The 27,500-nt window shown below is 43.0% G+C and overlaps 1 protein-coding gene across 1 annotated transcript; it reads left to right on the top strand.

Moving 5' to 3' along the window:
• Positions 1–10,613: 10,613 nt before the first annotated feature.
• Positions 10,614–12,693, top strand: LOC123505032 (ras-related and estrogen-regulated growth inhibitor-like protein). The gene is made up of 3 exons (XM_045256042.1): positions 10,614–11,005; positions 11,140–11,318; positions 11,449–12,693. Exons 1-3 carry the CDS (start codon positions 10,873–10,875, stop codon positions 11,830–11,832), a joined length of 696 nt encoding a protein of 231 aa, XP_045111977.1. The 5' UTR covers positions 10,614–10,872; the 3' UTR covers positions 11,833–12,693.
• Positions 12,694–27,500: the final 14,807 nt, after the last annotated feature.

Below are 27,500 nucleotides of genomic sequence, written 5' to 3'. Positions count from 1 at the left end.
AAAACAGTAACGTAACTTTAATAATACATGTTAGGAGAGTTAAGGTACAATTTATTCATACTCTATGTGTCATGGAGAGAGAGAGAGAGAGAGAGAGAGAGAGAGAGAGAGAGAGAGAGAGAGAGAGAGAGAGAGAGAGAGAGAGAGAGAGAGAGAGAGAGAGAGAGAGAGAGAGAGAGAGAGAGAGAAAAGTCAATGCACTCACGCAAGCACGCACGCACGCACGCACGCACACACACACACACACACACACACACACACACACACACACACACACACACACACACACACACACAAACAGGCCTAGACAAAATAAATCGTATACAAATTTAACAGACTGACAAAAGCATAACGAAACAGACAGAGAACACAGCACACACATCACACTTCATCACACCAAGTACCCAGTCTGTATAATAACAACGAATATTCACCTTCTGCCATCACTCACCCATTTCTCTCATCCATATTTCACGGCAGCGCTTCTTCGTCGTCACTATTACGTAAAGGTTATCCAATACTTTGCCCTTCCGTGGGGTCAGCGGTGGTAGAGGATCTTGCATCACCCAGAGATCAGCATTTTAACACTCGTCCTATAAGGTTCGTTCTCTGCAGATAAATACTTCGATTACAGCGTAGATTAACCAGGAGTCTGAATTTAGCTCTTCCTTATAAGCAGTGACATCACATAGCTCCTTATAATGGCGTTATGTAAAATGTGAGTGAATGTGGTGCGTTTCCTTATTCATTTTGAGAGAGAGAGAGAGAGAGAGAGAGAGAGAGAGAGAGAGAGAGAGAGAGAGAGAGAGAGAGAGAGAGAGAGAGAGAGAGAGAGAGAGAGAGAGAGAGAGAGAGAGAGATTCAGATTCAGATTGTTTATTATCCACTAGAGTGGTTCTTACACACATTACAAGTAAAAGACACTAAATATAAATAAATACCGGTAATATGATATCTAACATAGTAAATTAAGAAACTCGTCTAAAATAAAAGAAAAGAAAGCAAATCAAGAATAAGACCATAAATGCAGCACAGAATGCCAAGTCTATATATATATATATATATATATATATATATATATATATATATATATATATATATATATATATATATATATATATATATATATATATATATATATATATAACAAAGACGTTAACATAATACAAACCTACCTAAGTACATCTTCGGTTAAAAGAAATTCTTTACTTTTAGAGTTAAAAGAAGTTATTGTTCCTTCCTGTGTGAGAGAAGGCGAGAAAGCATTCAACAGTCTGGCTCCCATAACGTCTGTACGCTTATCACCAGAACGTGCGTTGGTGCGTGGCACATGCAGGCTGTTCCTCTGCCTTGCGACGCTACTGGTAATAGTTTGTCTGTTTCTTAGTGTAAAAAAACAGTCTGGAAAAAATCCTTTTAAGATCTTAAATATTATTGTACCTACTTCAAAAACGTGTCTCTGTTTTACTCATAACCATTCGAAATCTTTAAATAAAAAGTGGAGATACATGATCATACTTTCTAAGAGAGAGAGAGAGAGAGAGAGAGAGAGAGAGAGAGAGAGAGAGAGAGAGAGAGAGAGAGAGAGAGAGAGAGAGAGAGAGAGAGAGAGAGAGAGAGAGAGATACACCACCAGATCGACGGATCAGCCATGGTTTGGCTACCGTTGCCGTGTTGCTGCCGAGGCAAAGTATGCTGCCTGGCTCCGCTACAAGAGGAACCCGACTCGGCGCAACAAGGACCTGCACAGGGCTGCATGCAGGAGGATGGTGGTAACCAGCAAGTGGGCCTTAAAAAAGTGGGAGGAAAGCCTGCGCCGGAAACTGTGTGGCACTGGCGTAGGAAACAAAACTTGGTGGTCTCTTGTTAAGGACAAACAAGGAACTGGCCACCAAGAATCCATCCCTCCCTCAGCAAGCAGGACGGTACTGTCGCCACCAGCAGTAAGGAGAGGGCACAGTTGCTGGCTTCCTTGTTTGCTGGAAAAATGAAGGTCGGGAATCCACAGCAGCCACCGCCTCAGCTGGTCCAGCAATGTGAGAAGACTGTCACCATGGTGGAGGTGACGCATCAGCAGGTGAAGCGATTATTGCGGGGGCTGGACACACAGAAAGCCACCGGCCCTGATGACATCAGCCCGCACCTGCTGAAGCGATGCTCCCAGGAACTGGCTGCCCCTCTCACCCAAGTCTTCACAACTTGTGTACGGGAAAACGTCTGGCCTTCAGTGTGGAAGGAGGCTCGAGTAGTTCCTGCACACAAAAAGCTCCAGGACGGACCCAAAAAACTACAGACCCATATCCCTGTTGTCAGTGGTGGGTAAAGTGTTTGAGAGGGTCGTGGCAGAGGTGGTGTGTAGACATCTCAAGGACAATGCCCTCCTCTCAGACCAACAGTTTGGGTTCAGACCTGGAAGGTCAACCTCCGACCTAATGATGCTTCTCACCAGGCATTGGCAGGACGCCCTCGACGACGGCAAGGACACTATAGTGGTTGCTTTGGACATAGCAGGAGCTTTTGATAAAGTATGGCACAACGGATTACTAGAAAAGCTTCGTGCTAAAGGCATCCAGGGTGGCTTGCTACGACTCTTGGGAAATTACCTGCAGGACAGAAGCCTCAAGGTGGTTGTCAACGGGCAAACATCTGAGTCCCTGCCTGTGGAGGCATCAGTGCCACAGGGTTCAATTCTTGGCCCACTCCTGTGGAATATCTACGTGGATGATCTTCTCCAGCTACTGCCAGGAGTCATGGCCTATGCTGATGACTGCACCCTCTCCTATACCTATCCACGCCAGGACAGTGGGCGGGCTGCTGAGGCCATCAATCAGCAGCTACGAGTGATAAAGGAGTGGGGTGCTCGCTGGCAAGTGACATTCGCGCCGGAGAAGACACAAGCAATGGTTGTCTCTCGGTCCCCAGCCGCCATGGCAGCAATGGCAGGAAAGTTGTCTTTGGCGCTGCTGCTCTCCACTCCAAGATGACGTCAAGATACTTGGAGTGGAGGTGGATCGAGGGCTGAGGTTTGACAGGCATGTCAAAACCATTGCCAAGAAAGCCTCTCACAGGATCTCCGCTCTCAGAAGGATCGCCAGTTTCCTCGACAGGAAGGGGAGACTGCTGCTGTACAAGGCACAGGTGCGGCCCCACCTTGAATACGCAGCTCTCTCCTGGATGTCCTGTGCCGCCACACACAGAAGGAGACTGGACAGCATCCAACGCCGCGCCATACGGCTAGTAGATGCTGCACTACCACCTCACCCAGAGCCTGAGCGTCCCCTTGATTCACTGGAACACCGCAGAGACGTGGCGGCGATCGTAGTGTTCCATAAGGCACAGGTGCAAAGAGTGCCACATCTGGCAGGGCTGCGTCATCCTCTAAGAGTCACCGCACGGAGCACGAGAACGGTGCTCAATGGTGGTGACGCCGTAGAGGTGCCGCGATCCCACGGGTGTCAGCATCAACGCACCTTCGCAGGACGCGTCTCCAGGATGTGGAACTTGTTCACGGCCGCGGTGCCTCACGTCCAGGAGATGAACACTCACAGTGTCAAACTGATGGCACATAAGTGGAGACAGACACTGCCAACTCCTCTGACACTCTTTGTGACGTGACACTCAGTGTAGTGCAGTGCGTGAATAGTGCTAGTGAAGTGAAACGAATAGTGCTCCATTTACATGCTGACCATCTTGTATATTATCTATTTTTAAGTCTTGTAAATATTGTAGAGAAATAGATTGTAGTACCCTTAGAATAGGTAGCACACGACAGTGCGCCTTTGGGTACATGTTCCTTTGTATTAAGTTTTGTTTAAATAAAAAAAAAAAAAAAAAAAGAGAGAGAGAGAGAGAGAGAGAGAGAGAGAGAGAGAGAGAGAGAGTGTGTGTGTGTGTGTGTGTGTGTGTGTGTGTGTGTGTGTGTGTGTGTGTGTGTGTGTGTGTGTGTGTGTGTGTGTGTGTGTAGGTGCAGGTGTGTGTGTTTGCAGGTATTTCACGAGCATGGTAATTAGTAAACGTAAAAGGAACTAGATCAGACACGGATATTATGAAAGCGTTTAATGAGAGTGACAACGCAGAGCTAAGAGTGTAGATACAAGACCCTAAGGAATCAAAATGCATAGATACCTACACATACCTACGATATATTCTACTTTCTGGATGTTGTAGATTATACTACAAGTAACACACACACACACACACACACACACACACACACACACACACACACACACACACACACACACACAATGAACAAAGGCTACTGAACACAGGATCTATTTGCACTGTCATACCACTGTGTTAATGATAAGCCAATAAAACAATCAATCATCCAACGTGGTACAGTGGAACCATGCGTGCTTTGGGGTCCGAGGGATCTCCAAGCGCACGGGTTCGAATCCTGTCCACGGTCCGAGTGTAGGTTGGGCTTCCTCACTCAGGGCAACGGTTTCCTAGCGGGTGAGCTTTTAGATAGGAGGTACCCCAAAAAGTATCCCCTTTAGCCCATAACTTCCTGTGAAAAGCCCACATGGTATAAAAGAAAAAGTCTTATCTCTTCAAAATATCGAAACACAATGAAACCTTACTAAAATCTAACAATCTGGAGACACTTAATATCTCTAATCAAAATTCGTTTCACCCCTAAAACACGAACCAAAAGAAGGACGAAGAGATAAATTCAAACCCTGAATAATATGAAAAGAAAGATGCGCATGGAAAAGTAACAATGACATCTGTAAATAAAGGTAATTCTCTCTCTCTCTCTCTCTCTCTCTCTCTCTCTCTCTCTCTCACACACACACACACACACACACACACACACGTCTCGTAATAATGACATTATAACCCCTTTCTCTTCCATCCATTAAGTATTCATTTCTTACTGTCCTCACACCAGAAAAATGTAGGACAAGGTCAAAGTATTGGATGTGAGAAAAAAGGGACAGTATGTTTTGTTGCCGCTCAATTTAACACAAGAGGAATCATAAGAGCGAAAAACAATAATTTCATTTTCCACTACACTTTTTAAGATGAAAGAAAGCAAGAGAGAGAGAGAGAGAGAGAGAGAGAGAGAGAGAGAGAGAGAGAGAGAGAGAGAGAGAGAGAGAGAGAGAGAGAGAGAGAGAGAGAGAGAGAGAGAGAGAGAGAGAGAGAGAGTGAGAGAGTGAGTGAGTGAGTGAGTGAGTGAGTGAGTGAGTGAGTGAGTGAGTGAGTGAGTGAGTGAGTGAGTGAGTGAGTGAGTGTGTGTGTGTGTGTGTGTGTGTGTGTGTGTGTGTGTGTGTGTGTGTGTGTGTGTGTGTGTGTGTGTGTGTGTGTGTGTGTGTGTGTGTGTGTGTGTGTGTGTGTGTGTGTGTGTGTGTGTGTAACTATATCTCAATCAAATCCTCTTAAAGTTAATTAAAAGCATATATCATTCATCAGTAACTTTTTTTTTAATATCACTTACTTTAGTCTATATGAAAAAAATGCATATCCCTGTTCTCCTTTTTTATTTCTTTTCTTACTTTTTTTTCTGTCATTCAGGTTCTTTTCTTATGATACACTGGCTACACAGGTTATACAATGTTGCCACGTTCCCAGCTTACATTAGTAGCATTTCATCAATTATTTTTATAACTAAACGACTAATGAACTCTAAATCACGCAGTTATATATATTAATGGATATTAAAGATTAAAGTTTATGACACCTCTTCACTTTAGAAATACAAAACACCACATAAAGTACCTGTCCTTGCAATTATACATCTACACTTACCTAGCACTGTCTTATCAATAACCATATCAAATTCTACATTACTTATTTACCATGAGACATTACTGTTTAACACTTCCGTCACCTCAACCCTTGAAAAAATAAAACGCCACATATTTTGCTGTCCTTGCAATTATATAGCTACACTTCACTATCAATGTCTTATTCACCAGTATTACGAATTTTACAACATTTACCTACTAATATCTTGTTAATTTGAGCGGTGTTTTCCATCAAACTATTAGAAAGAGAGAAGAGAAGAGAGGGAGAACCGGATCCTTGCAATCTATAAGCATCCTTGTGCACTCTCCCATTTCGCACAACTGAAGAAAACAGGAAATACCTATTGATCAAATCTTTCTTCAATTATTTTTTTTCTCGTTTATTCTACGATAGAGGCAAGTGTTAGAAAAGTTTATGCATGTTCTTTTAATATGTTATTCTAATGTTTCTCGAGCTCCTTGTCAATGTCCTCTTTAAAAAAAAAAAAAAGAAAGAAATAGATGCGTTTGCCTTCTTTTAAATAACATGTAGTACTAAAATAAGTTCACAAACTTCGTCCCCACAACAACACTCTCGCTATCCTGACCACACGAAACGACACCTCCCAGCTTACAAGCCGACCACCGGCGCTGCCCCAAGCCTCCAACCAGGCCTCGCCCACTGTGGTGCCTCCCCGCCTCGCCAGCCTAGCATTTCGGTGCATCATTATGCTGCCTCATGGCCAGGCACTGACTCCTCATGGGCCATGTCGCACGCAGAGGTTATTATGTACCTGGAGAGGACTCGATCGGCAATCCCCTCAACATTTACGTGGCCCCGCAACGGTAGGCAAACACAACTAGGTTTCCGCCGCACCTTCCTCCACACTACACCTAAATATTGGCGTTTTAACTGCGGAGAATTCATCCATCGCCAAGCATCCTGCAGGTTTGATCATAGACTGAGACGTGCACACTGCCGGCACCTAGGATACAAAGGAAGGTTATGCCAGTTTTCCAATGCATAGGAGCCCAGCCATGAAGACAGTGCCTCTAGAAGTATCAACCAAAGGAACAACTTAAAAAATATATATCAAAGCTCAGTCTTTCAGCGAATAGAAATTAAATTTGTCACTGAAACATTAAACTGAAATATCATTCCTGTATCTTAATTAGTTTTATCATATTTTTTTAGTTTGACGAACAGCTAATTTTGATCATTTTAATCCTTATTTCTAACTCAGTTTTATTTGCATTCTGAGTCTTCTTACGACACAATTAGACAAATTTGATTCTCAATATGATAGTAATGTTAACAATGTAAGGAATAACCATGTATAAAGGAAATACATCTTGAAAGCTTAATTCTTTTCCACTCCCAGTCACCCTTGAAAAAAAAAATACGAAAGTCTTCTTTTCCTTGCCATCACGTTAAGGTTAACAAAAATAGCAAAAACATAATAAAAAGAGATAGACGAATAAAACAGGACTGACCTTTATATATTCTATATTTCGTCTCGTCTCCTGATTCCGTGACCTTTCCTGAAACGGCAGAAAACATTATGATTCTCAGGAGTTGACAATAAAATAATGGCAGTAAAATTATGTTAGACAGGGACTCAAGCCCCGGGATGAACTGAATGAACATGTTAAGTCTACTATATAGATAAAAATGTGTTGGAGGGGAAATTCAGTTGAACTGGAAAGCACATTGATGAAAATGAATCAAAATATTATTAAAAGGAAGATTTGCTATGGATTTTTTGGTATGTAAAAAAAAAAAACACGTCCTCGTATACTTATGAGAACATTTTATTTTTTTCTTTCTCTTATTCTCCTATTTCGCTATATTGATTCTAGAACTTACAATCCTAGCCATTCATTGCAACAATACTCCATCGCTATTCTCCTTTTCTAATGCATTTAAGTCTGGAAGCTACATCACTCTCACTGCAGCTGTAAAGAACCATGAAGTTTTACACGCCACATGTATGAAATGAAATGAAACAGACGAAAGGCAGGCAAATTTTAGTGGCGGGAGGAAGTTGGATGAAAGCTGCTAATGATGATGACGATAATCTGTGTTTTGCAAGTGTCTGGCTCGAATTACTCCTTTATATATGTTGTGATACATCGGTGAAGTGAGACTGGGAGAGTGTAGGAGGTGAACGACTTGATGAAGGCACTGTTTTTTTTTGGGGGGGGCAGAGTTGATTCACAGTTCACAAATGTGGCCTTAGGATAAAAAGTCTACTGTGAGATAGATTGGCAATGTATGTTTGGGGTGTAGTAATTACTATCCACCTCTTCACTATCATTCATTCATTCTACATACTATTCTGTGATTTTATACAGCTTTAGAAACTTAAGTGGAAATTAAATTAGTAAAGACTTTGGCCATTAAGCGTCTGACGTCCATAGATAGACCCTTCCTGATGAAAATGAAAATCACCCTATCATTCCCAAAATTGAAGGAGTCAATACTTTTCATAGAACACAAAGCTGCCAAAAGGGAAAAAATGCGGAGGGAGTTTGGCAGAGACTGACAGCCCACGCAGCAGAGCTATGTACTTACTTACCCAGAAGACCAGAAATGGAGACTAGTCTAAATGAAGGCCAGAAATGAAATCATGCATGTCTAAACAAACATTACTACAATCCGAGAGTTGTGAACAAGAAAAGCTTATTTAGGTTATACAGTTTACAAAGTTGAATGAATTTAAAGATAAATATGAGACGCAGAAAAATTGTTATAAATGATTCTCCAAAAAATACTTAACATCTCTACCTGTTACCATTAGAACGAATTACCACCATGAAGGAAAACAGAACAACAGCCCTGTACCTTTACATTCCCCAGTTTGTGAAATAAAGAAACAGGAAAAAAAAACCGATGAATGAAGAAAGGAGAGCAATTATGAGAGCTGACAGAAGGAGAGAGAGAGAGAGAGAGAGAGAGAGAGAGAGAGAGAGAGAGAGAGAGAGAGAGAGAGAGAGAGAGAGAGAGAGAGAGAGAGATTTAAGGAAATTTGAAAGTCACCTGGTCAATTCAAAATCCTTTCTTCTATCTATTCACTTCATTAATAGAACAATCGTGTAGACAAAACTTTAAAGAAATAACAGCTTTGAGAAAAAAATGAAAATGTGAGCCAAAGATGGGCAATTTGACAACACACACACACACAGATAAAGACAGACAAACACACACACACACACACACACACACACACACACACACACACACACACACACACACACACACACACACACAGAGAGAGAGAGAGAGAGAGAGAGAGAGAGAGAGAGAGAGAGAGAGAGAGAGAGAGAGAGAGAGAGAGAGAGAGAGAGAGAGAGAGAGAGAGAGAGAGAGAGAGAGAGAGAGAGAGAGAGAGAGAGAGAGAGAGAGAGGACCCTTGTTAGACTAAATAATGTGTTGAAATAAGCGACTGCCTTGCTTGTTCAGTTTCACACGAACGAAAGAGAAGCGGACGGATGGCAAGGAAGGAACGAAGGAACGAAGGAACGCTGAGGCTGAGCAGGGAGTTTAGGGGTGGTGAAGTGTAGGAGGTGAGACAAACGATAGGGAAGAGGAGGAGGAGGAGGAGGAGGAGGAGGAGGAGGAGGAGGAGGAGGAGGAGGAGGAGGAGGAGGAGGAGGAGGAGGAGTACGGTTCGTGGTGTCAAGTGAGTGGTCAGAGATATGAAAGAGAGGGGGTGAAAGAATGCAGTAGAGAAGAGGCGCGATGTAAATAAAGGAGAGGTCTAAGGAGAGGCGCTGACGAACTGGCGGGAGGAGAGACAGTGTAACAAGTGGACTCGACTAAAACGAGAGAGAGAGAGAGAGAGAGAGAGAGAGAGAGAGAGAGAGAGAGAGAGAGAGAGAGTAATGGGTAGAGATGGGGAAAGAACTGGGGAAATGTTACACGCTAGGAGACTTAACAACTAACACAAAGAGAAGCTGATACTCTGAGGCTTTGTCAAGATGGAGTGGTGCGGTTAAGTGGCTAAGTATTACTCACAGCCACGTGGAGGAGGTGGAGGATAAGGAGGAGGTGGAGGATAAGGAGGAGGAGGAAAATGATAAGGAGGAGGAGGAAAATGATATGGAGATGAAGGAAGTCATACAGTGATGGAGAATAAAATTACTGACAGTGAAGGGAAAAGAAAAGAAGCGAAGAAAGAGAAAAAATGGAGGAGGAGGAGGAGGAGGAGAAGAAGAAGAAGAAGAAGAAGAAGAAGAAGAAGAAGAAGAAGAAGAAGAAGAAGAAGAAGAAGAAGAAGAAGGTGGTGGTGGTGGTGGTGGTGGTGGTGGTGGTGGTGGTGGTGGTGGTGGTGGTGGTGGTGGTGGTGGTGGTGGTGGTGGTGGTGGTGGTGGTGGTGGTGATGATGATGATGATGATGATGATGATGATGATGATGATGAAGAAGAAAAAAGAAAGAAAATAAACCATGAATAGAAGGAGAAGCAAGACGAGGAAGAAGAAAGACGAGAAAGAATAATAAGCGAATAACAACGAATAGAAGGAGTAGGAGATGGAGGAGGAGGAGAAGGAGGAGGTGGAGAAGGAGGAGGTGGGGGAACACTCAGTTTGTGATTGTGCGCAATATTTCAAGCGCGCGGGAAGCTGCGGCAAGGAGCAACTGAGGCGCCTCGCTGGTGCCGCGGCCGACACTCAGGATCATTAACTCAAAACACACCTATTTACGTCCCATGTCTGCAAACACAGTGCGGAGACGCCCCTACATCCCCTTAGGTGATGCGAGGTAGCATCTTCCACAGCCAGACCTATCTTAGAGCGGATTAGGGATGCCACTCGCCCTTTGGCTACGTGGCAACCCTCGAGGGCTGGTACAGTATAAGGAGGCGGTCACGGGCTAATCGCGCCACAACCCTACAGGCAGCAACTCCGTGTTCGTATTCAGCAGTGGAGACGCGTTGGCACAGCGACTCTCGCTCCAACACGCTACTAGAGATACACATCCTAAGTGACAGTGACTTGTGTGAGTGTCAGTCAGTGGTGACTTGAACTTCAGAACTCGAGGTCCAGCAAAGACTCTCGACTACTACAAGTTGGTGAAGCTGCAAGTGTGTGTGCAGCAAAACTTATTCCGTGTTGAAACTCAAAAACACTGTGAAAATGAGAACGGAGGAGAAACCCAACGGCTCCACCCTCCACGTGACGGTGATGGGCAGCAGCCAGGTGGGCAAGTCAGCCCTGGCTGTGCGTTACCTCACTAAGCGCTTCATCGGAGAGTACAGATCAGACTCAGGTGAGCTGCCCTACAATACATTACTCACTTTTCATACTATGACTGTGATTTTTAACTCAGATGATATTCGCTCTCATACAGTATAGTTTTATATACCTGATGTATATGCTAATGTTATGTTTTTCTTGTTACAGACATGCTGTACAAATGTGTACTGCAGCTGGACGGCATCCCACAGCCGGTGGAGATCATGGACACTTCTGCTAGTTGTGAGGAGTCCTCTGATGCTCACCTACAGTGGGCGGATGCCTTCGTGGTGGTGTACTCCATCACAGACAAAGACTCTTTCCAGTGGGCAGCCTCTACCATCCAGGTAATTATCTCATGGCAATCTTTATTGTCCGTAATGTTTCGTGCAGAATGTATTGAACATACTTTTGGTGAGCAATGCTTCTTGAATCGTGATGAATGTAACTAACCTGTCTTTTCTCCCATTGTTTCAGGAATTGCAAGAAAGGCGGCCGTCAGCCCGAGTGTTGTTGTTGGGCAACAAGAGTGACCTGGGACATCTCCGGGAAGTAGAAGAGGTGGAGGCCAGCACTCTAGCACTTAGATATTCAACGCATTTCTCTGAGCTATCCACGGCGGAGAGCTGTGAAGCAGTCACTGATGCCCTTGATGCTTATCTTAAAGAAATCAAGATCCAGAGACACCACAGTGGCTTGAGTAGCGGCAACGTCTCTCCAAAGCAAAGAAAGCTGTCCGTCACCCGGATGCTTGGCTCCCTCATCGGCAGGCACTCGCCCCCACCACAGCCGATCACCGAGCTCATCGTGCTGGACAAGGAGGAACGCAGCAAGCTGGTCAGATGCAGTCGGCAGATATGAACCCCGCTCAGCCAGCAGCCAGCTCGCGGCTCCTCAATGCGGGCAACTCTCAGAGACGCAACCCAAAGATATCTAGTGATGCCCTCGTAGCGCGCCCTCCGTGCTGAGGCGCAGCAGCAATGCCAAATATTTAGTGTTTAATGTTATCTATAGTGTTCTCGTTGTGATAACTTCCTCATACTCATACTCCGAGGATGGATATAAATATAAGCATGAAGGCAGTGACAAGTCAAGAGTCACTGTGTTTTCTATGAGCCAAGGTGGAGGAAGCTACCGTCAGCGGCAGAACAAGACAAGCTAAGTGGCGCAAGGAATGTGCCACTCCAAACACTTTTAACTGGAGGTGATAACGTTTCAAGTGGTAGAGACGGTTGGTGTTGCCAGGAGGATGCCGAGTCCCGGATCCTGGCCAGGCGATACCCGAGGCGCGGCCCAACACAGGCGCTCTCCTTTGAAGACATGCCAAGCCAGGAGTGTTTGTCAACGGGAAAGGAAGAACACCGCACGGGCACTTTCTCCTCACCTCGCACGGCTCAAGACGCCAGCAAGGGGGTCATGGCGCCGCATACTAAGAGGGGCGTCGCCGTGGAGTGCCTCCGAGACCCACGTGGGCGTAAGGGTCTGAGTCATCTCCTTATCCATGCGGCGAGACACGAGACCCTCCTACACCTGTGGAGGCGGCGCCAGGGAGCAAGAACAATAATCTCGAAGCCGGGTCATGGAGGCTTGCTTCCCTTGCAGCCTCCACATACGCTCGCCCAGCCCGCATCTCTCATCTCGTCTGTGATATTAGTCTTAGCTTGTCCACCATATGTATTTTTTTTATGATTTATTTAATTCAATATAAAAACAAAACTCTAATAATATCTCTCAATACCCTGGGTTTACTGAGAAGGAAAGATGATATGATTGCACACACACACACACACACACACACACACACACACACACACACACACACACACACACACACACACACAAACACACATGTCTCCAGGATGGTAACAGCTGGCGATCACGAGCCAACCATGTGATCCTCGAGGCATTAGAGAATTACACACACACACACACACACACACACACACACACACACACACAAAACCTCACACACACAATACAAACGTTATACAGTTTACTCAAGCTCAGGTTCCTGGAGGCAAATAATGACAAAGACGATCACATGACAAGCAGAAATATAAATAGATATAATACTAGTAAGAACATCATGAATAAGAACAGCACAATGGTCCCCACTAAAAATTAAATCAACAAAGAGATCAAGAATACTTAAAGAAACAATCTAAACAATTATACGAACAGTACACAGCCTCTTAAACTAAACAAAACAAACAAAGAGCATCACTAAAATATAACTGAAAAACAAGAAAAAAAAAAAGAGAAAGGAGGTCATGCCTCTTCTCATCCCTTCAAACCCTCGCCAGCTTGAAGTATGTAAACAGGTAAACACATTAATGAAAAAAAACAAAGTAATCCTGAGCATCCACCTGGCTAACAACAGCAGAAGGGACACACCAGGAGAGCGAGGAAGCCACCTAGTAACAACACGCTAAGAGGAACAGGAAGAAACAGAAAGAATAATCAAAAGCTCTTCTAATACTCAGATTCAAGGAAGGTAATAGCGGGCGTATCTTGCAAACCTCATCGAGACCAAAAGACATCCCTTCCATTTTTTTCCTCCTTCCTACACGCACGACCCCATTGTACATTCCATTTAGTTGTAGAGATTAACTGTCTCCATCACTTTCCCTCTCTTTATAAGGGATAAAGAGAGTGTAAAGGGAGGAAAGGAAGAGAGAAGGACAAAAGGAGTCGAGCAGCGGTGAGAGGCAGCAAGGGATGCGTGACGTCACAAGGAAGGTATTGTGCGTGTGTGTGCATGTGACTGTGTGTGTGTGTGTGTGTGTGTGTGTGTGTGTTTCAAGACACTTAGGGGATTGGTGAACACACACACACACACACACACACACACACACACACACACACACACACACACACACACACACACACACTATGGCGCAACAGTGGAGAAAGAAGAGTCTCTGTTTTGTCACCATGCAATATGAAGGAAGACAGGATGGAGTGGGAGGAAGGAAGGCAGCAGCAAGGGGAGGGAGGGAGGGAGGGAGGGAGGGAGGGAGGGAGGGAGAGAGGGAGGGAGGGAAGTGTGTTACGTTTTGTTACGTCCCTTGAGGCATCAGTCCTTGATCAAATCGATTCCACAAAAAATGAAAATAAAAAGAAACTGCGTTTGTAAAAATACAAGTTGCTACAATACTTTTTATTCTCGTTTTCCAAAAGAAAAAAAAAATCACCTAAATGAAAATGAAGGATAAAATGGAAGCTTGACGTAACAGAAAGAAATGTTAAGTGAAAGATGGAAGGGAAAAATATACACGAATGGATAGAAACGAATGAAAGGAAAGAAAAATGAGAAACAAAACACTGAAATCCAAAGAAAGAAAATTAAAAGAAAAAAACGAAGTAAAAACTGAGGAAGAAAAGAATTAGAATGAACTCTGAGAGAAAAGAAGAAAATAAAATAAAAAAAAAGTTGCCTCTACGTGTTTTCCTTCCGAGGCAGCTCAACACTAAACACTTCCAAGGAACTGAGAAAGATGGAGACAGGGAGACAGGGATAGAGTGAAGAACGATGGTGGATTGCTGCTTCCCGTCCAATCAGCGAGAATACACAGCGATAGATCTGGTTAGTGTTTGGATGGGTGTCCCTGAGACCTATCACGAAAAAAAAACATATCAATCGCCTTGGTAGCGATGGAGATTAGGTAAGATAGTTCCGAATGCCACCTTGCCAACACAAGTGAACGATACAGACGACCTTCCCCACACCTCACCACACCTAGCTTTCCGGCATTCCAATACCTAAATGTACACAAGATCGAGCTCCTCCCCCCTGCCCATCCCCTCTCCCTATATCACGTTACCCTCACCAAGAACTTCCTTTCTCTCCACGCCGTGACCTTCCCCATGGCAGCGTATCATCACAAGGGAAGCCAGGTATTCACAACACATTGACTTTATCGCCTCACTTCCTCTGCCGCCGCCACTGTCACTGCCGTGTGGGTCTCGTCACTACCTCCAAGATTAACTCTCAGAAACGTGAGGATCACACTAATGAGACAACCTTTGCTGTGATTATGACTGCGGGGGGAAAGAATTACGGTGAGAAAAAATGTACGTGGTAGATCGTGGACACACACACACACACACACACACACACACACACACACACACACACACACACACACACACACACACACCAAAAAAAAAACTTCATTTATTATTTAATGACAAAGAATGAACATTCTCTCTCTCTCTCTCTCTCTCTCTCTCTCTCTCTCTCTCTCTCTCTCTCTCTCTCTCTCTCTTGAGATATTCACCACTGAGAGAGAGAGAGAGAGAGAGAGAGAGAGAGAGAGAGAGAGAGAGAGAGAGAGAGAGAGAGAGAGAGAGAGAGAGAGAGAGAGAGAGAGAGAGAGAGAGACAAAAATAGCCCTGAAGGAAGGGAGGCGCCAGTGAAGTAATATAAATGACGGCAACTGACTCCCCAGGTGCTAATGTTTACACCCAGACAGGTAAGCAGGATCTCAGGTATTCCTTCAGGTGCTCGCCAATCACTCTAGCCGATGTAAAGGTGATGCATAAAATAACAGATAGAAAAATAAGAGCTGAAAATAGCATCAACCAAAACGGATGCACACTCACAAAAACGAAAGAAATAAACAAAAACGGATGAGGAAAAGTTGATTCCTACCTGACAGATGAAGTGACTGAAAGAATTTAAGGAAATAAAAACTGCAGTGTGCCAAGGTAAATAAACGGAATAACAGTAAAAATCAATTAGAAAATACAAATCAGTTTGACATGAAAGACAATGAATGAAAAAAAGTAAAGTAAAAATTCATGTAAATGCCAGAGGTGATAAACAAAAAGAAAAGAATGAGAGGAAAAAAGGAAGAGAGAATTTACGATACTATAGAAAACAATTAAATAATACAAAACACAACTTCATTATAACACACATGTAAAACAATCATTCTGTCAGAGAAAATTAACAGAGCTACAAGCAACATGAAAAAGAAATTATGTTACTGCACAATCTTAGTCTCGCCTATTTCTCCTATTTCTCCTTATATATGTTAAATGACACAGTTCAACCAAACTTAAAATGTGAAAAACAATACGCTTTTTTTCTTTTTCTCCCTTAATGCAAGAATGATTCCAAGCAAATGCAACAAAAACAACAGAAAAAACAGAATAAAAGATACCAATGTTAAAAAAGAAAATTATAAAAAAAAAATATAAAACGAAGTCTTGCTCCTCCTTAAAGTTTCTTTGTGTGAGGTCTACGTAAGAAGATGAAGGGAAGACGAAGTGTTGGGTAAGGTAGAGGCAGAGAAGAGGAAATACCTGATGTTAGATCCTTGCGTAAGACGAGGTGAAGGAATCGTCTTCAGAGGATCGGATTTCGTGTCACGCCATTCAAGGGGGCACTGCCTTATCTCTTATTTTCCGTCCTACAAACACTATTTAAGGAAACTCACCAAAAAGAGAAAATTATATGAGTGTTTTTTCTAGGTCAACGGTTCTCGCCTCGTTTTTCGTTCCTGTAATCACACTTCCACACACTTCATTTGTTCCATCCTCTCCCTCCCTTCTTCTGGCCCTTCCTCTACTCTCCCTCTCGTCATCTTGATGCACTACATTCTCTCATCACCTCCTTACATTCAAATCCTCTGTTCCCTCAACTCTGCATTCATGTTTCTCCCTCCCTTCTCCTTTTTGTTCCCCTTCTGTTCACCTTCGTAATTCCTCCTAAGGTGACACAAATCAGAGTCGCCTCAGCAGTAACGTTGCGTCACAGTGTAGGACAATAGAAGAAAACACGGGAAGGCAAGCGTGTCATGTTATCAAGCACGTTCCTTGCACTCACTGAAATGTTTGGCATTTTTCTCTTGACGTAATAAGTTGCGAGGCGCTGAAGACAGTCAGCTGAAAACACGCCCACCTACACACGTTTCTAAAAAGATACATAAGTGGTATTAAACATAAAAAAAAAAAAGAACTTGCAATGTTGTTCATCTTAATTAAGTATTGCAGTTGGTGTATTTCAGATTTTGCTCATTTCTTCAGCTTAAAAGGTCTTACACTTTTATTTTGGGAAAAAAGAATGGTATTGCCAGGTCTTACTTCTGTGCAGTTTAAACAGAAAGCAATAAAGGTTATATGGAGGAGGAGGAGGAGGAGGAGGAGGAGGAGGAGGAGGAGGAGGAGGAGGAGGAGGAGGAGGAGGAGGAGGAGGAGGAGGAGGAGGAGGAGGAGGAGGAGGAGGAGAAGGAGGAGGAGGAGAAAAAGGAGAAGGAGAAAAAGGAGGAGAAAAGGAGGAGAAAAAGGAGAAGGAGAAGAAGAAGGAAAACGAGAAAGAGAAGAGGAAACAGGAGAAAGAAAAGGAGAAGGAGAAGGAAGAGGAGGAAAAGGAGAAAGAAGAAGAAGAAGAAGAAGAAGAGGAGGAGGAGGAGGAGGAGGAGGAGGAGGAGGAGGAGGAGGAGGAGGAGGAGGAGGAGGAGGAGGAGACACACACACAAAAACAAACAAACAAACAAAACAAAACATACACAAAAATGAAAAAAAATAGGTGAGGTAAAAATCAAACAAAAATCAAGATAAACCCAAAAAATTCATGTTCTAGTAAAGAAATACTCAAGATAGAGAAACTTTACTATACACGGTCCGAGTGTAGGTTGGACTTCCTCACTCGGGACAAAGGTTTTAGCGGGTGGGCTTTGAGATAGGAGGTGCCACAAAAAATATCCCCTTTAGCCCATAAATTCCCGTGAAAAGCCCACATGGTATAAATAAATAAATAAAAAAAAAAACCTTCACTGAACCATGAAAAAATGACAACACCCGGAAATTAAGATGCCGTCCACAACCAAAACATGTTGAGAAAGCGGAAATATTCAATAGGAGAGTGTCCCTCCAACCCCAACCCAGTATAGACACCAAATCTTTACTTAACCTTCACCACAATCACGAAACAAAAACATAAATACTAAAGAAAACAACAAGCCACCAGAGTATGTGAGAAAGTAGTCGCGATACCAAACAGAAATATTTAATAGGAGAGTGTTCCCCTCCAGTTTAGACATCGAATCTTCACTAAAACTTCACTTACAGTTATAAAACAAGAACAAAGAAATACTGAAGATACCGTCCACCAGAACATCTCAGAAGGCAGGAGAGAAACCAAGCCGAGTTTTTTTTTTTTTTTTATAAAGAGATACGGGTCTCTCTGTGAGTTAGGACGGGCGTAGATGAGCAGTAACCAGGAGAACATGAGGAACCAGGAACACGGCAGTAAAAATAGCACGAGACGCAGAACTGAGAAGATAGAGGCACATTGAAGACATTGAAGACACTGAACTGAAGAATGGACACTGATGAGATGAATAACCTTACTCTTCACCTCCTCTCACTCCCCCTTCCCCCCCTCCGTGTCATCCATTTTAGGAGTGGATGCTGACCCTCATGTCTTTCCCCATTTGCCTCCCACACCCCTCCAACTTTCACTCAGCAAGTGTGCGGTTCCATAACAGGGTATGTGTCACGTGTATGGAGAGGGAAGACATACAGGAGATGAAATAACGGCATTCCTGTCGATAGGTGTGTGTGTGTGTGTGTGTGTGTGTGTGTGTGTGTGTGTGTGTGTGTGTGTGTGTGTGTGTGTGTGTGTTTCAAAAATGGTACAAAATTATGAATTATTTTTAGCATTGTTTTTTACGCAGCTCTCCAAACCTTTCCTTGTAAGCTGCCATACCCGATCCATCAGTATTACTTCACCCTTATCTAGCACCTGCCATATGTGAAACACCACTTTTTTCAAACCTTTTACACCCTCTGATCTTTGAAAGCCGCTTAGAATTTCCTTTTCATATGAGTTCTCCTAGTGTTCACAATATCTCCCCTTTACACTCCTGGGTCTTGTAATATGTGGATTGAAATGTGTTTATTCGCGTAATTGAACATGTCAGATACGTGATATTTTTTTGTTTTTTTTACGTAACCTCAACTTCAGAAACTTTATTTACATTGAAGGAGGAACATATCATAGAGCCAAGCTAACCTCCTCCTCCTCCTCCTCCTCCTCCTGCTCTTCCTACTAGTTACCAAGTACCCTTGAAAGGACGAACAGGTCTGTTTTTGTTTGGCTTCTTATTCCTTTGTATTCCATTTTAATCTGCACTCTGTCCTGTAGCTTCCTCCTGTTGGTTATGCTTCTAAGTTACTTTTTTCCTTGATTGTCCTTCTAAGTTATCCTCTTCTAATTTTTCCTTCCAAGTTACCCTCCTCCCTTAATACCCTTCTTAATTACCTATTGCTTCAACTCCAATAAAGCATTTTCTTCTCTTCCTCCTCCTCCTCCTCTCCCCCCACAACAATGTCATGTAAGCTGTGTACACTGTCCTCCTTCCAGAATCTTCTTCATCCTCCTCCTCTTAGTTACCCTTCCTTACCATTAGTTACTTTTCTGAGTTACCCATCGACTTGCCACATTGTCCTCCTCTTCCTCCTCCTCCTCCTCCTCCTCCTCCTCCTCCTCCTTGCATTCAGTACAAATAGCCGTCTCCATTCTCTCTGCGCAGAGGAAGGAGTAGACTTTGTAATCTCTGGGAAGACTTCAATACCAAACCTTCTCTATTTCAGCCGGATGGTTTACAACTAAATGGAGTTAGAGCAGCATGACTTGGCAGACTCCTTGGTAATAAAGTTTCTAGTTTCAGATGGAAAAAAAAAAACGATCAGCAAGAACGTGTAGCCCCAGATTCTTAGCTGACTCTTCGCGTGACCCAGCCTCCATGTGTAACACTGTAAAAGCTTGTCTAATTAACGCTCGCAGCCTGAGAAAACTTTTTTTCAGATCTAGAAACCCAGGTTATGAAATGTTCAGCTGCGAAAAACAAGATAGAAAAGGAGGCAGTGTATTGCTCTATGTGAAAGCCAGTCTTCAGCCAATCGTATTTAAAACCAATAAAATAAACAATATAGATTTAGTCTTTTTGCATTTAAGAGTACGTACTAAGAAAATTGTTATAGGTTTTGTTTATAGGCCTCCGGCTCAAAATATTTCTTTTGATAAAAGTTTTCAAGAACAAATTACTGAAATAAGTAACAATTTTGATACAGTCATCTGTGGAGACTTCAACTTACCTGTTAACTCATGGGGAAATCCACTTAACTCTCGTTCTGGTTATGACTTATACAATAATTTATTAAACTGTTCTCTAAAAGCAACACGTTCAACAACCCACACGAGGTGACAACATATTAGATCTAGTTCTTTCAATAAAGTACAACTTAATATCTAACGTTAATATTGCTCCAGAATTTAGTAACAGTGATCACAAAATTGTCTCCTTCAACATCAACCTTCAAGTGTATAGAGACACTGTTAGCAACGAAAAAGTTTTCATTTACAAAGAAGGAGACTATGAGAGACTCAAGTTAATTCTTGCTGCCACAGATTGTAACCCCGAACTTGGTGAAAGTAACATTGAAGAATAAGGGACCAAATTTAAGTACATTTTAAAAAACGCTATGAAGTTATGTATCCCAATGCGTAAAAGATGTCCATGCAAAATGAACAAACCTAAATGGTGGACACTGAGTTACAACGATTACAGAAAATATCGTGCCTACCGTAAATATTTGACACCTCAAAAACGAGGGTAATAAATTTGAATATGATAGACTTCGGCGCGAATCAAAGAAGCTCATTAAACAGAGTGAGAAATACCTAGAAATGTATACTGCAAGACTTACTAAATCCAATCTCAAGGAATTTTACAGTTATGTTCGGAATAAAAAAGTCATTGCATCTAACATTATATAGATCTACTTAGATAACGGTAATCTTGCCACTGAAGAAACTCAGATTGCAGTCACACTAAATGATTAATTTGCTTCAGTCTTTACAAAGAAAAACATTCACATAATCTCTTAATGGAAACTGTAATTCGGAATAATTTAGTCAACTTTCTAGACGTAAATGATTTAATCAATGACTCACAACACGGCTTTCGAAACAGACGTTCTTGTCTGACTAATTTACTTGACTTCTTTAATGATGTTTTCACCATGTACGACGAAACAAAAACAGTACATGTAGTGTATCTAGATTTTCAAAAAGCTTTTGACAAAGTTCCCCATAAGCGGCTACTAGGTAAATTGAAGTCACATGGTACTGAAGACTGGCTCTCTGAAAGAAAACAGCACATTATTTTCAATGGCAATTTTCCAAATTGGCGAGAAGTTTTAAGCAGTGCAGTGTACCACAGGGATCTGAACTCGCCCTGTTTTTTTCCTTATTTACGTTAACCATATCGATGAGGGGCTCACCTGTAAAGTATCTAAGTTTGCTGATGATACTAAAATGATGAATAAGTTAGTCACGTCAGAGGATTAAACTCTATCAAAATCTGATCTCAGCCGCTTAGCCACTTGATCAGACAAGTGGCAGATGAGCTTCAATGTAAATAAATGAAAAAGTTGTACATTGGTAGCAATAATGATCATACTGATTACTCAATGAACGGTTCCGAGCTTCTCAAGATTAATGAGGAAAAAGAATTGGGCGTTTTAATTACCTCAGAAATCAAGAAAAGTAAACACTGCTCGGAAGTAGTTAAAACAGCAAACAAATTGGTTGGATTTATTGGTAGGACATTTGAATTCAAATCAGAAGGGGTCGTTCTCACATTGTTTAATGCGTTCGTCCGACTTCAACTTGACTACTGTGTCCAGTTCTGGTCACCCTATTACAAGAAAGACAAGCTGGAGGAAGTTCACAAAAGAGTCACCAAATTGATCCTACAACTGCGGAACAAGCCTTATGAGGAGCGCTTGAGGGGACTCAACTTGTTCAGTTTAGAGAAGCGGCGAATGCGAGGAGACTTAATTGAACTGTTTAAAATGTTCCGGGACTTTGATAACGTCAATGTGAACAACTATCTCACCATTGACTGCTCCAACACCACTAAAAATAATGGTTATAAGGTTATAGGTAAGCGTTTCAGATCAGATGAGGCTAAACATTATTTCTTCAATGGAATTGTAAATGTCTGGAACTCTCTCCAAGCACATGTTGTCCGTAGCAATACAATAGAAACTTTTTAAAAAAAGTTGGACATTCACCTCGCATTAACCCCTCAAATGACGTACTTTGCGCCTACATAGGATATATATATTTTTTTTAGTTGCTTTCAATCTTTTCTATCACATCTTTGACTTTCTCTCTCCCTATGCCCTCCTGTTTTTCTTCCTTGAACCCTGGTGTCCTTCAGCCTCTAACTTGTAGAATCTGTAGTGGTAGCATAGGCGCATAGACAGCTTCGTTTTTAAGCCCAGTAGGGCTGTTGCTGTCTGTTCCTTCCTTTGTATTCCTTTGTATTCCTCCTCCTCCTCCTCCTCCTCCTCCTGCTGCTGGTCCGTCAGAGGAATGCGCAGATCTTCTCCAATCGGCAAGCAGTCAAGTGGTGAATATGGAGGTCCACTTACGTAATTGAGGTCTCGTTATCCGACTTCAGTTCACTTAAGGTCAGCTCGTGTTGTTGCTGCATCGGAGAGAGAGAGAGAGAGAGAGAGAGAGAGAGAGAGAGAGAGAGAGAGAGAGAGAGAGAGAGAGAGAGAGAGAGAGAGAGAGAGAGAGAGAGAGAGAGAGAGAGAGAGAGAGAGAGAGAGAGAGAGAGAGAGAGAGAGTTTATCTCTGTAAAAAAGGACAAAAGACAAAGAAATACAAAAAGCCTTATATAATACCAACGGAAACATGTACAAGAATTACAGAAAAGAACGCAAAGTGAAGGCAAATTAAAATAAATGAAAAAGAGGAAGGAAAGAATACTAAATAAACAGAAACAGAGACAGACAGACAGACAGACAAAAAAAAAAAAAGTGAGACAAAAGCTTACGTAAACGAAAACACACACACACACACACACACACACACACACACACACACACACACACACACACAAAGAAACACTAAGACCCACCCACACTAGTTCTCCCCCTATTCATCCAGTTCCGGCACCATATCCACCGAACACATTGTCAACAACAGTTTAACACCACCCAAGGCAACAAAGAAAAACAGAAAAGAAAATGAGACCAGAAAAGCGACGAAATATGAAAAAAGATAAAAAAAAAAGAAACAAGAAATAGGAGGAAAAGAAAGTCTGTAAACAGGTCATTCACATCGGCCGAACTGAAAAGACGCAAATGGTAACTCCTGTATGCCATCTCCGTCAAGGTTGTGGAGAGAGAGAGAGAGGAGAGAGGGAGAGACGAGCGTGGTCTACAGTCGGAGGGAAGCACCATAAGAGGTAACGACAATGAGGAAACCTTGGATGCTTTGCTGTTATGCTGAAAAGTTGAAGAGGGAGTGATTGAAGAAAGGAGAGAATTGCAGGAGAGAGGGAAATAGGAGAGAAACATACAGATAGAAAGACACAGACAAATATATAAACAGCCAGACAGACTGACAAGGAGAAGCGAAAGAATAACGGAATACGCACCAATAACCACTAATATACACACACACACACACAGAGAGAGAGAGAGAGAGAGAGAGAGAGAGAGAGAGAGAGAGAGAGAGAGAGAGAGAGAGAGAGAGAGAGAGAGAGAGAGAGAGAGAGAGAGAGAGAGAGAGAGAGAGAGAGAGAGAGAGAGAGAGAGAGAGAGAGAGAGAGAGAGAGAGAGAGAGAGAGAGAGAGAGACTATATATTTGGCTTCAAGTTTTTCAGCAACTCATTAATCTTTGTAACTGCCGAATCACCTCATCTCTGAACTACAGCAGAACTCATGGCGCGGGGAAGCTTGCGTGTTTGCTACCTAAGTACACGGATAGGAGGAACCAAGCGTAGAAGAAAAAATAAATGGACAGGGAAGATAACGGAGATATAAAAAGATGAAGTGACATAAGACGAGTATCATGAGCGGAAAGAGAAGGTCGAAGAACGGAAAAAGATATGGTAAGAGGAGGTATAAGGAAAGTTAAACGAGGGAAAAGTTAAAAGGATCGAGGAGAAAAGAAAGATTGTGGCGAGAGAAGAGATGTGAGAGGGAAATTATAAACGGAAAGTGAAAATCAGCTAAACACGCACTCACACATCTAAACACACACACACACACACACACACACACACACACACACACACACACACACACAAATACTCAAGACGAATATGTATTGCAAAAATATTTACGTAAACGGATTTCTTTTATGGATGTTTTTTTATTTACTTTTTTTTCTCTTTTTTTAGCAGCGAGAGGGAGGGTTCGTTTACATGACAACGTCGTTTATGCAAGGTGTTATGTATCGAGGTGGCGGCGGCGGCGGCGGCGCTGGCGGTGATGGTGGTGATAGCGGAATAACATGTTGCTCTAGACAGAATTACTCTTTGCGGTGGTGGTGTTGGTGGTGGTGGTGGTAGTGGCAGTGGTGGAGGAGGAGGAGGAGGAGGAGGTGCTAGTGGTAGTGAATATGTAATGTTTCCCCTGTAACGTAAGGTCTACATTGTTGATGTTAGTGCTTTCCATCATATAGATTGAAAATTATGATATTCTGCAGTTGGCGGCAGCGACGGAGGAGGAGGAGGAGGAGGAGGAGGAGGAGGAGGAGGAGGAGGAGGAGGAGGAGGAGGAACAAGCAGTGACAGGGCAGCTTGAATGCCCCTACCCAAAGGCAGGCTTTAGTTCAGCCACGCTCCGCCTCCCTCCTTCGCTGCTGGCCTTTTGCACAAGAGGAAGAGGAGGAGGAGGAGGAGGAGGAGGAGGAGGAGGAGGAGGAGGAGGAGAAGAAAGAAGAAGAAGAAGAAGAAGAAGAAGAAGAAGAAGAAGAAGAAGAAGAAGAAGAAGATGAAGAAGTGATGATGGCGATGATGAAGAAAACGAAGAAGAAGAAGAAGAAGAAGAAGAAGAAGAAGAAGAAGAAGAAGAAGAAGATGATGATGATGATGATAGTGATGACGATGATGATGATGATGATGATGATGATGATGATAAAAATGAAGAAGAAAAAGAAGGATGTGAAAGATGAAAAGGAGAAGGATGAAAAGAGAATGAGGAAAAAACGTAAGCGAAAAAGGAGGTGGTGAAGGAGGATTGTGAATAACAGGAAGGTGAGGAGAAGGCAAAGGAGAGGAAAGGAGCACGACTGGGGGAGGAGCGTTGCTAGAACACTGATGATAATAAACATACAAGTAATCGCCGGCTTGGCCACGTCTTGCACAGATAAGATGAGTTACAGGAAGGCTGGCTATCTGGCTGGCTGGCTGGTTGGCTGGTTGGCTGGCTGGCTGGCTGGCTGGCTGGCTGGCTGGCTGGCTGGATGGATGGATGGATGGATGGATGGGGAGCTGGCTGCAAATCTTACGAACTAGCTGGCTTGGCTGGCTGGCTGGCGGTCTGGCTGGCAGATTGGCGGTCTGGTTGCTGGCTGATTGGCTAGATGAATGGATGACAAGTTGCCTGTTTAGTTGGTTGACTGGCTGGCTGGCTGGCTAGCTGACTGGATGGCTTGCTGGTTGGCTGGCCAGTTGGTTGGCTGCGCGGTGAGCGGCAGAGACGGTGCTCCACCACAGGGTCACCGGCAGTATTTGATTAGGGAAATGATGTGTCTCCTCGGGATGAGTGCGCTGCCAGCTTGTACCACGTGCCTCGCCATATACTCAATACACGAGGGTCTCCTGCACCATGGTTAAGAACACGTGCTTGTTCCATCTAACACTGACTACTGTTTCTAGAAGACACAGTGCTGGCCAATGGATGACGTGAGATGGCGAGGTGTGCCTGTTCATATCTATATGTACGGTGCTGATAACTGCCAAGTGCTGCGAATACAGAAATATAGAATAGGTTCAAGTGTCCTCCATACTTTAAAAATACACCCTTGTATATAAAACACTTTGACATTTAAGGATTTTAATTATCTATCGAAATCAAAGCACGGTATATCATATATACGAAGGCCTTACAAAAAATGTAATATTTCAGGAGTTTAATGATTGTTTGAAGTTACAGCACCGAGCAGAACACTAGAGATACAGAAACCAGGATACAAAACATTTCAATATTTAAATGATTTAATAATCTCGCTAAGTAACATCACCATTTCTTTCTTCCAGTCAGAATACTCAGTCCCACTCCGTCCCATCAGCTATTCCTTCCAAGCCCAACCCCGCCACCACAGCCCGGCTCGCGTGGGTGGAGGGGATAGATTTGTCAAGGGCGGAACTTCTCGGAACCATTGACTGCAGGGAGCTGTGGGGCCAAGCACGCGACGGTTGCCTTATTCGATTCACTACTCTCTCTCTCTCTCTCTCTCTCTCTCTCTCTCTCTCTCTCACACACACACACACACACACACACACACACACACACACACACACACACACACACACACACACACACACACACACACACACACACACACACACACACACACACACACACACACACACACACACACACACACACTTTGTACACACGCCTGCACGGTCATGCAAATACGAGCAACAAAAAACTTGAAAGCAAAAACAATACAATCGGTGGCAACAGACTAAACAAGGAAGAAATGAGTGTTGTACGAGGAGGAGGAGGAGGAGGAGGAGGAGGAGGAGGAGGAGGAGGAGGATACACAAAACGTAAGGCGGGGCAAGAGGCGAGGAGGTGGAAGCAGAATTAATGCAGAGACACAGCGTGAACATTACCGTTAAGTGAGGAAAAACACACACACACACACACACACACACACACACACACACACACACACACACACACACACACACACACACACTGGAAGTTAAGGAGAGCAGGGTTGATAGGCAGACTGATCCCTTCTCTGAGTCCTTAGTAGGGGCACGTCACATCCTCGCGCTGGGTTATTCCGAAGGCTGAGCGGGAAAACACCGCCATCATCCCATAAATGTGTTAATGAGGAGAGATAAGAGAGAGATAAGGGATGGATGGTTAAGCATATGTAAAGGTTAGTTCATTAGTCCGTCTTAATGAATACGTAGATGAATAGCTAAGTAAATGGAAATGTATAAGAATGTTGTATCTATTGGGAGAGACAGATAAGGAATAGATAGATAAAGATACACGAGTCAATCATGCTTTTGATTTGTATGAATACCCATAAAGTAATAGCTGAGTACACAGGTAAAGAGTAGAGAAAGCTTGAAGTAGTGGAAATGTTTGGCATAAAAACACCACGAAAATAAAAATCCATATCAAGTAATAGATATGAATATATATTGCATGTAATCAAGATATGGAAGAATTTATTACATCGTTAAAATTTCGTACACAAACATAGGCGTGAATGTAAACAAACCAGAAAGCAGCCATAGCAGCAAGAGAGGATTAAAGAGTATGAAGAGAAAATTTAATAGATATGTAGATGATGATGAGAAATTATATTATTAGAGCAACAGGAGTGGTATGTTGAATCGGTAAATATTGATGTTTTGTAAATTCATTCTCTCTCTCTCTCTCTCTCTCTCTCTCTCTCTCTCTCTCTCTCTCTCTCTCTCTCTCTCTCTCTGGCTGGCTGGCTGGTTTCGTAACGCTGC

The sequence above is a fragment of the Portunus trituberculatus genome, chromosome 17 (genome assembly GCF_017591435.1).
Source record: "Portunus trituberculatus isolate SZX2019 chromosome 17, ASM1759143v1, whole genome shotgun sequence".
NCBI classification, from domain to species: Eukaryota; Metazoa; Arthropoda; class Malacostraca; order Decapoda; family Portunidae; genus Portunus; species Portunus trituberculatus.
Note: the sequence above shows the minus strand (reverse complement) of the source record. Positions and strands in the feature narration are given on the sequence as shown.